This window comes from Sceloporus undulatus, chromosome 9, assembly GCF_019175285.1.
Source record: "Sceloporus undulatus isolate JIND9_A2432 ecotype Alabama chromosome 9, SceUnd_v1.1, whole genome shotgun sequence".
NCBI classification, from domain to species: Eukaryota; Metazoa; Chordata; class Lepidosauria; order Squamata; family Phrynosomatidae; genus Sceloporus; species Sceloporus undulatus.
In genome coordinates, this window is record NC_056530.1 from 7460092 (window position 1) to 7470887 (window position 10796).

The following is a 10796-nucleotide window of genomic DNA, read 5'->3' on the forward strand; positions in this document are numbered from 1 at the left end:
AAAGCGGCCGCGGAACGAATTAATTTTGTAACCCGAGGGAGCACTGTATTCCAGTTTGTCCTCCCACTTCCTTGCTTCAAACTGAGTTCAAAACGCACAAGCAATCTGCATGAAGGCCTCAAACAGATGGCCCAAAATGGCCACAGACGAGATGCTCCAGGGGCAAGGCATACACATGCTGCACATTCTTGGATTACTTGGAGCTTGTGCCAGGGCTGCAGAAACCAGCTGTGAAAAGAGCGATTTCTTACAGTTCCTTTTCGTGGCCTGTCGAGAACCATGGCAGCAGGCTCCCTTGAGACTGTGGCATCTGGCTGCTGTGGTCCTGAGACAGCTTTGGGGTGATCAGGGTGGGAGCAGCTTCTGGCCACTCCTACTGCCCCGTTTGCTTGAGCTCTAAGTTAACTCAGCAAGGGGTATGTTTGAAGAGGACAAAATCCTGCCCTTCCCAGGTGGGTCAATCAAAAGCAAACTGCTGCAGCCTATCCTAGTTTGTGTGTTCTTCCCCAGTAACAGATTTGCCATCTTGAATAAACTCTGATGCTGCTTGGGCACATGTGCCCCAGTTTTTGTCTTTCAAATGTTGGAGGGTAAGCATGGGACACAGGCTGCCCACAGGGAACTGAGAGAATTTACAAACAGCAGCTCCCATTAACGACACTACTTTTCTAGAGTGGTAGGACTAAATGCTCCTGCGAGGCAACAGGTTATGCTGCTGGCAGGGTTTCCCATGTCAGACAGGCTTTTGCTGAGGAACCAGACTAAATGTGCCAAACAGCTACTAGGCAGCAGCACTAGTGGAGGTTGACACTCGCAGAGGATCACTGAGAGACAATGGCGTGGGACAGACCATCCAAAAAAAGGACAGTCTCCCAGCGCCCAGCTTTCATCTATGGGGAAGCCGCAGCCTCCAGATCGCAGGACTTCCCCGCGGACCAAAAAGAACGCGCAAAAAGTGGGTTCTTCTTGCGGCGCCATTATGATGCTGCAGTGCACCAATTGTGCACTCGCGGCATCACAATGGCGCCACAACGTGCAGACGTTAGGTGTCTGTCACATAATGATGGCAGTGCCCAACTGTACAGGGCGCCACCATTTTGATGCCCTCATCACGTGCGAGAGGCATCTAGAAGCGCTGCCCCTAGCACTTGACGAGGGTGCCCTATTGTGCCATTCTGGGCTAGGCCAATGGCAGTAGCACTATAGAGAATGCTTGTTAGAAGAGGCATTTTGAACGTCTTTTACCACAAAAAACCTATGATGAGACAATCCAATTATGAAACAAGAGACAGCATCATAAGATGAGGCTCCCAGGTCAGATGGCACTCAATAAATTTCTAAAGTACCGCAGAGAATGATTAGCACTGTGGCTAATGATGCAACTGGGCTTCTTTATAGAATCATGGAGTTGGAAGAGACCACAAGGGCCGTCCAGTCCAACCCCTTGCCATCAGGAACTCTCAGTCAAAGCATACCCCTTAGTTTTCACTATATTTTCTTCACCTTTATGTAACCTCACCCTTCATCTTCTATACTGATTCAGTTATATAATAGCCAAAAAATAAAATAAAATAAAACCCCAACAAAAAACACATGCAGCAATAAATTCTGTTTGGACAAGGTATTTTATTTCTTTTAGTATAAAAGTGACAAAACAACCTCATGGAAAGCATACGATATTAAACAGCTTTTCCCCATTTTATAACTGTCAAAATATTTTAAATGAATCAATCTCCAATTTTTCAAATAAAACTAGAAACCTGTATATCCATCTCAAACCCTAAATGATTCTAGACTGCCAGTCCTTTTAATCTTCTGTATACATGGTCAAAAATTCAAGGAGGGTTTCTCTGAAACACAGATGTTTAATATTCATTCTTCATACAGAGATGGTGATGCCACAGTCCCACCTTCCATTTCTATGTACAGAGCAATTCAAATAGGTCAGAAGCAATCTAGTTCTGGTCATCTTCTGCTCATTCTCACTGGATTTCCCCCATATAAAGCCTTTTGTCACTAGATGCAGAAAGTACTGATGGGAATAAAAGAAAATATTTTTGTAAGAAAAACTGAAGGATCTGTTTCATTCCTTCTGATCATGTTCCCCCCCCCAAAAAAAAAGTCATAATGCAACTGACTCTTACCAACATGTCTTAGTTAACAGTTATCATTTCAATCAAAGTTCCTTACTGTTTCTCATAATAATGCCAATTATTTTAAATAATGTTACTAGCCAAGTATGTTACATCTACAATATAAAAATAATGCTGTTTGACACCACTTTAGCTGTAGCTCCATCCTATGGAATCCCGAGATTTATAGTTTCAAAAGGCCATTAGCCTCTGCTGAAGAGTCCTGGTGCCTCACAAAATTACAAATCCCAGGACTCTGTAGGATGCAGCCATGGCAGTTAAAGTGGTGTAGAACTGCATTATTTTTACAGTGCAGATGCACCCTATATTTCTGTAGTTGGGTTAACATTATAGCAGAAACGTAATTGCTGATACTGGACATTTGTTATTAGAGGATGCAGTCTTTAGTAAAGAATATTTTTAATCAAGGGAATAAAACCAAGAAGGCAGTTCCTTCAATTCACAGAAGGTTGTTTCAAATCAATTTGAATCAATTTAAAAGCAGACAGTTCAAAGACTCTAAGAAGTCAATTGAGAATTTCCAAAGCAGGAACGGATTTAATCCATTCCCAAAAGGTCCAGCTCTTGTCGCCTTAGTATGGCCTTGGAGTGGCTTCCAACTGCTTTGGAGGCATGTGTCATCTAAACAACATGCCCCCAAAGTGGCCAGAAGCTGCTTTATTTGGCCCACGTTTTTTGGACCTGAGATCCAGCCCTATAGACAGACGCAGTACAGATATGGCAAATGTAAATTATTTGCATTACTTGTATTATTGAAATACACACATTCTCTTACAGTAACTCAACTTTACAAAGTAGTTAAACATTTTCTAGAGAGGACAGTTAAAGTATACTTGCAGTCCATTAATGCTGCTCTTCAGTAAGTTGTGTACTATTACTGCCAATACAACACGTGCTAAACCCACCCACTACCCACATGGTGCATAATCTTGTCAATTTTTGGCCTCTGGTCTATTGTAGGGTCACAAATAGCTTTTTTAAAAAGGAGGAAGTGAGAAGTCACTAATGGTTTGGAAAAAAGCCTCCTCCCAGCCTAACAGGTCAGAAGGGACAAAATCCCAGCCATTGTACCTGGGGCCTGTAGCCCTGGTTTAGAGTGACTTCAGAGCAGTCAAGATTCTATACTTAAAAAGCACTTTTATGCTTCCTGAAAACTGAAATATGTAGCACTTACCAACTGGTTCTTCTGGATGAAAAGCGACTTCGTTTATTGAACCAGCATGGCCTGGAAGCTTGTATAGGATTCTTCTGGAAGTGGTATCCCACACATAAACAAACCTGCATAGTTTAACAGGGGGGGGGGGGAGGGGGGGAGAAAAAGGCATCCCCACAGTAAATATACATTTCCATCCTCTTATAAGCATACACAAAACCACTTATTTCCATTCTGAGAGTGTAGAAGGCATAGTTTAGTACCATACAATCCAAGAGAAAGAGGCAAATTTATACCACCCTTTAAGCACAATGACCAGTCTTACAAGATCATTTATGTTTTTTAGTATCTGTGGGGAGTCCTGGAACCAAACCCTGTGGATACCAAGGGCCCACAGTAATTATAACAGTTTTAGAGAGCTCAGCAATTTCTGCCATTGTCTATTTGTGGTTTTAGAGACAGCAAACTTACTTCAGCTCTGGCACTAAATATTTTTTCTTGCATCAGCTTGTATTTTTTCCTGTAGCAGCTGGGCAACAATATAGGTATACTTCAGTTAACAAAGTAGATGTGTTCCTGGGGATTACTTCTTTAACAGATAATGTTATATCAGAGGCAGAAATCACATAGAAAGAATAGGCATTAGTGATTCCCAACACGTTTCAACAAAGGTAACTACATGCCTATGTGAAATGAAAACCAGCTCATAGGTAAACTGTAAACTATGTGTTGTTACTTACTTGCATAAGTAAACAAAATATTTTTTAACATCTTGATGACTTGAAAGCTTCTTACAAAATTCAACTAGAGACTTTAAAAAAATCACCAGCCTCCACTCTTCTTATGATTCACATTTTTGTAGCCAAACCTATGGAGGTATGCCTTTTTAAAGACATGTTGGGGATATTTGATGAGGTAGGCTAATCTGCTCTCCCCTTCTCTCTGTTTTGAGGTTCACACAGCTCAGTAAGGGATTCTGGAATTATTCAGTTTACCTTGTCTGTTGCAGGCAGGCACACAAGGCGACAACAGGGTCAGCTACAAGAGAATCCTATTCTTTCCCAGCTCAAGCTTTAATGTAGATACATTATTGCAACTCAATAAAAGCCTGTTTCACTAGCTCTCCTTCAATGCCAATGCTGCCAAAATCTGCCAGCTAAATAGAGGCCCTAACCCCCAAGAATATCAAAGACTGTAGTAGTTGAATACGGTATACTAACTGGGAAAAGACAACCAGATAGTTAAGCAGTTGGTTAGGCCAGTGCTTCTCAAACAGTGGGCCAAGACCCTGAAGGAGGGCACAAGAGTTGCTCAAGGAGGCACAAGACTTGGAGGCTCTGAGCCCTCCTCCTCCTCTTCCCAAACTTTGTTTTGTGTAAAATTTACACATGTGTTGAGTTAAATATTGAATGTACTTAAATAAAATTGTTCTAATTTGAACAATGGTATTTCCTTGTGACATGTTAAAATATGAATAGAGATGAATGTGAAAATATGCACACTAAGTAAGCAAAATATTTTAATTGATATATTACATTGAATGTGACCATCCACATGTAGATGTAAAGTGGGGTTCCAAGGGTAAAAACTGAGTACCACAGGGCTAGGCTGAGCTGAGCAAAGTACCCTAGTGTTAGTAGATATTATTGCACCCACAAAAGGACCAAAAGACAGAAACTGTGTAGATGTTAAGACTACAACAAAGACTAGTCCAATCACGATTCTTCCTTGTCACTTTTCAAAGGTAGATTTCTAAGTCAATTCTTTCCACCCTTTTCCTTTATTTCCTCTATTACTGGCATTTTATTTCTTCTCTTATTGTCAGTCACCCTAACCAATGGAAATGATTCTGCAATTAATCTCTCTCTCTCCCAGTGATGTATTAGTCTCAGAAAAAGAGAAATCCTTTTCCTAACTAGAATGTAGTTCCAGCTTCCAAACAAGGAATATACAAACACTATTTCATTTCCATCCAAACAATTGGAGATAGCAGTAATTGCATCCAGTAACCTTCTGAGGTGCTATTGTAGGTTTCTTCAGTCAATTGAATTATCACTTACTTTCTGACAAGTTTTTAGCTGGTTATAAATCAGCTTTTTGTTGCTAGACGTGACTAGTTAAAGGATTTAAAGTGAAGACAAAAAAACAAACAAACTTGAAATAGATTTCTACCTGTCTGCAGATCCTGCAGCGATTTTACTTCCATCTGGTGACCAGGAGCATCGCAGAAGATTCTAAAGAACAAGAAAAGAACATGCCAAATTCCAAGCACATTTTCATTTCTCTATTATTTGAAGTAAAAACCCACCTAGGCTTTAGATATTAACAACACTGCAGTAAGAAAAGTTTAGTCTGCAGTTATGTAGTTTGTTTTATTACCAGAAATATCCATACTTTTTACCTTAAGTGAAACAGATTGTGAAAGTCGATGGCCTGTTACAGACTGCCAAAATAAAGCTGCTTCGGGTCTCTTTAGAGGTATGCTATTTAAATGATGCATGGGTCCTAAGAGTCCGGAGGTCGCACCAAAGCCATACTCCATTCCTAAGCACTGGAGTGCAGCTTTGGTGCAGCTTCCGGATTCTTAGGATGCATGCATCATTTAAACAGCATACCTCGAAAGAGACCCAAAGCAGCTTTATTTTGGCAGTCTGTAACAGGCCAAAGATACTTAATTTACAGACAATTATTGCTGTACTCAGGTGAAAGGAGGGGATCTTGTGGCAGGAGCTCTAACTGGAATTTCACCCTACACATTAATCTTAGTCACAACCCTTGTATTTGAGGTAATCTGAGATTTTAAAAGCCACTTACTTATGAGTTAACTTTCAGCTGCCAGCCATAAACCAGTAACATTTATGTTAGCCATGCACTCACCTTCTCAAAATTATGCACATTCCCTTGGAGTATTTTCACACATCTCTCTTTAGGGGCAAAGGGCCGAACATCCCATATGCGAACTAGAACAAAGGCCACATGAACAGTTAAAAGAGGGGGAAAAAAACACTGTATGAATATTAGCAAACAACACAGATTTCATTACCAGTCAGTGGCTAGAGTGTAAAGCTAAAACAAGAAATGGTGACAACTCTCTTCAGTTCAGAAACAGAAGGTACAATCAAACACTGGTGGCAGTGAAGCCTCCAAAAGATTCAATAAACTGGTATAGTTCAGTCGATCAAGGAACAAAGTCCTATGCAGTCTTAACTATTTGGGTTTTTTTTTTAGGGGGGGGGGTTAAAGTTTCAAAATAACAGTCTGAGGACTGGGGAGACACCTGAGGGCTAGATACAATGGGTTGAAGGAACTGTGTTGTGAAAGGACTAGTATGAAAGGGCAGCAGAATTAGGCAACTGAAGCAAGAAGTGGCTAACCAAACAGAACTTGGGGGGGGGGGGGGGGGATCAGTGTTCAAGTTAAAGGTGACAGAAGGAAAAATGAGCCTTAGAGAAGGTGGCTGGGAGACCAAAATGGCTAAAAAATAAGTCATTACTGAATTTATATCCTGCTAGGAATGCAGCCAGTTGTGGCTTCTACTATCATTTCAGCATTATGGCCCGGGGACAGCAAGAGACAAAACCCAGTATGTCTAAGTGCAGACACTAGATTCAGGTAGAATAAATACCAACAACTACCAAAAGTTAGTATGCTTGCCTACATGTTGCTTCTGTTCAAATCTAGGAATAAGCATATTTTGGTTCAGAATATTCATATGTATCCAGATGTTAAAAAATAAAATAAAGTTTTAGCAATAAAACTTGAAAAAAGTTATTTCTGGAAGTAATAAAACACAGAGCCAGTGTGATGTAGCCATTTGAACGTTGGACTACAAAGCTGGAGACCAGGATTTGATTCCTGCTTGGCCATGAAACCCACTGGGTAACCTTGGGCAAGTCAACACTCTCTCAGCCTTAGAGGACCGCAATGGCAAACCTCCTCTGAACAAATCTTGCCAAGAGAACCCCATGATAGGTTCGCCTTATAGTCGCCATAGGTTGGAATGTCTTGAAGGCACATAACAACAACAACAACAAAATAAAACATTAAGGTTTATAGTGGTCCAAAATACACTGGAGAAACAATTCAGTTTGAAACTTCGTCTGTGCTAGAGAAACACACAACATGAGGGTTCACAACAAACATAGATAGAAAAGCAGGGAGAAACTGACAATGCAATCAACTGTATTATAACAATGTCCCAAAGGAATGAAACCACAACTCTACCATATATGTAATGTTCATATAAAGGTCATATATTTATATGTAAATACCCACATTGCAGTAATACTACAAGACACAAAATACACAATATGAAGTGCTATAGAGAACTATAGATCCCAAACTATGTCCACTGTGCTTCCTCGGGTCCTAACAACCTCTATTCCAGTAAAATGATTTCCACAAGCCAAAGACAGAAAAATGTTCCAACAAAATTATTTCTACAAGTGGTAGATAGGTAGCAGATGAAAGTAGAATGTGCTTTCTCAGATCTTCACTACTATTCTGTTCCTGAAATATTATTTCCAAAAGTTCATAGGCAATAGTCAACACATTAGTGGTTGCAGCAATACAACAAACTTCCCAGAAGGCATCCTGGCCTCTGAGGGGAAGAGGAGGTAGGCCAATGCCATCAGGCCTATCCTTAAGAAACAGAGCCCTCCCTCCAGTCCATCTGCCTTGGTCCAGGCCTTAGAGGGAAAGATGAACTGATGGACCTGATCCCCTTCCCTACCACCATTCCCTTCTACTTTTGTGTCGTGTCTTCTTACATTGTAAGCCTGAGGGCAGGGAGCCGTCTAATTAAAAGATCGTATGTACAGTGTTGTGTAAATTTACAGCGCTATATAAATAAAGCTTAATAACAACAACAACAACAAACAAGTTGTGGAAACTGTAGTTAGTTGACTATTGTTTATGAACCTTTGGAAATAATACTGCAGTATGGGTACTTGCATATAAATATATTAAAATTGTATATATGGTAGAGATGTGGTTTCATTATTTTGGGACATTGTTGTAATATAGTTCATTATTTTATTTATTTATTTATTTAGGTATTTATATCCCGCCCTTCAGCCCTAATGGCTCTCAGGGCGGCTTACAATATTATTTTTAATCAGACAGTTCCCTGCCCTCAGGCTTACAATCTAAAAGACACGAAACAAAAGGAGGGAAAGGGGATGAGGTCCAGTGGTTCTTCTCTCCCTCGAAGGCCTGGACCAAGGCAGATGGATTGGAGGGAGGGCTCTTCCTTCTTCCAGGCTAGCCCTGATGGAACTGGACTTGCCTGGTGAACTCCCTCTCAGGCCGGCAGATGACAGTTGTGGAGTCATTACATTTCCCTGCTGTTCCTTCTGTGCTAGGAAATCCTGGGAATTGTAGTTTATTGTAGCACCAGAGCTCTCTGACAGACAAGGCTAAATGTCTCACAAAGCTACAGTTCCCAGAATTCTTTAGCACTGGGCCAAGACATTTAAAGCAGTCTCAAACTGGATTATTTTTACAGTGTGCTTTGGACCTAAGATGACCTGGGGAAAAAGTCTAAATTATAGTATATCAAATGAGTTATGTGCAAAGATTTCCTTCATCTGAGGAAATGCCATTAAAAACAGTTTGTTCACTACAAAATTATACAAAATTACTAGTGACTTATATGATAGAAAACACTTTTTCTAGCACGCATGGGAAACTCCTGAACATACTATGGATTTTCTGTCCAAATTTTAAACTGAATAGTTAAGTAAAATAACAGGACAAACAGTAATTGCAAAAGAAGCTTCATTATTTTAAAATTATTTACTGAGAAAAATGAGGAGCACATGTGTAATAAAGAATGATCTTTATAGGGGCTGCAGGAGATGAGACTGTAAGAAACTGGACAGATGCACAAAGACTTCCATTTCATAGTTATCTTAACACAGTATGGTCAGCTGCAGCTTCAAAAAACTGACCAGCAATGTTTGTCTTTTCAAGACCTGAATGGTAAAGAGGAATCTTTTTGGTATTGCAGATATTAATATATTGTAGCAACAAAGTAACTGATACAGACATTGCATGGATGGATGTATAGACCCACAAATATATATTTAACAGTGAATTGATCTGATAATGTATTATTGTATTTGATATATTGTTATAATTATATTGTTAATGTTGGAGGAAGGAAATAATAACATTTAAAAGAAAAAGAAATATAAGAAAACACCTGTATTGTCCATTGCATTGGAAAGCAAGTAAGAGCCCTCTGAACTGAGGCTGAGCCCTGTGACAGAATCCGCATGCCCTCGCATTGTATAGGTCAACTTGTTTTGACGAAGGTCCCATACCTTTAAACACAGGTAAAAACACACTTAGTAAGACACACATTTATAGAGATTTATAACCTAAGACATATACAGGATCAGTGAAGCTTTTGTAAGACGCTTAGACTTATTTACACTATCTGATGTGGGGGACTGGCAGGGTTCCACAGCTGCTAGAACAATAGACAAATTTATGAAAACTTAGACAGCAACCGAAACAACCATCGCTAGTGGAATAAAAAGTCAGTTACTCAAAAGAACATTTAACAAATGATAGATACCTAGCCATCCAAGAAACTTTGGTCAAACCTAAAATGATGGAAAAGAAAGACATAGCTTTTCCCAGGGATGAGGCTCCAAGTCTTGGATTTGCAGTCCAACACGCTTTGAAAGGCCCCCTGAGACTTTGCCCCAATATGCAGCCACTGAAGTTTGCTTGCCTCCCAAAAGCAGGGGCAGAGCCATGTCATTCAAGACCTTCTTTAACACCTGATTGAAATCACCCTTTTTTTTTTTGCCAAGTCCCAGCAATGTGTGAATTACTCTAGTGGTAGTATCTTTTCTCACAAAAAACACTCGAAATACTCTAAACTGTTGTACTACTACTGGGATTACTCAAAGATGTATCTGGAAGAAACACTGAAAAAGTAACAGGTACGCCACCAGAAAGAATCATGCAGGACACATTATGAAAAAACCATACTCCATATTCAGTTTTGTTCCCTTACAGATATAATCTTCACAAAAACGGACCCCGGCTTTCCAAATGAATTTTGGACACATCAACAAGAATGGTAAGGACACCCAGACAAAAAGTGACAATAACAAAAACGTCGCTCCTGAGCTCTCAGCGACCACAGTACAGCCACTGCCTGTTAGCTAGAATACACAAACAAAGTCTTCTAAACAATGTAGTATTCTTTATTAACACTACCAACCTGCCATCAGTATTGTACATGTGCTCCATAATGCTCCACTTTGCCTGTCAGCTGTGGCATTAATTATCACAGTCCCCATTACATTCCATAATACGGAATCAAAGGAAGAGACAGGAAGTAACTACTGGGGACACAATTGCATTTTCACTGATCAGTCCTTTCTCTAACCACTCTTACACTTACTTGACATCTCTCTACATCACATTTTAACATTGGCGGGGGGGGAAATGACACACACACACCCCCACTT

At 40.1% G+C, this 10796-nt stretch overlaps 1 protein-coding gene across 1 annotated transcript; it reads right to left on the reverse strand.

Annotated features, from left to right (window-relative positions):
* Nucleotides 1–1606: 1606 nt before the first annotated feature.
* Nucleotides 1607–9762, reverse strand: SNRNP40 (small nuclear ribonucleoprotein U5 subunit 40). The gene is made up of 5 exons (XM_042441021.1): nt 9512–9762; nt 6184–6266; nt 5479–5540; nt 3328–3431; nt 1607–2032 (listed from the first exon to the last, which is right to left on the reverse strand). The coding sequence occupies exons 1-5, from the start codon at nt 9594–9596 to the stop codon at nt 1983–1985; spliced, it is 384 nt and encodes a 127-aa protein (XP_042296955.1). The 5' UTR covers nt 9597–9762; the 3' UTR covers nt 1607–1982.
* Between the last annotated feature and the right edge of the window lie 1034 nt (nt 9763–10796).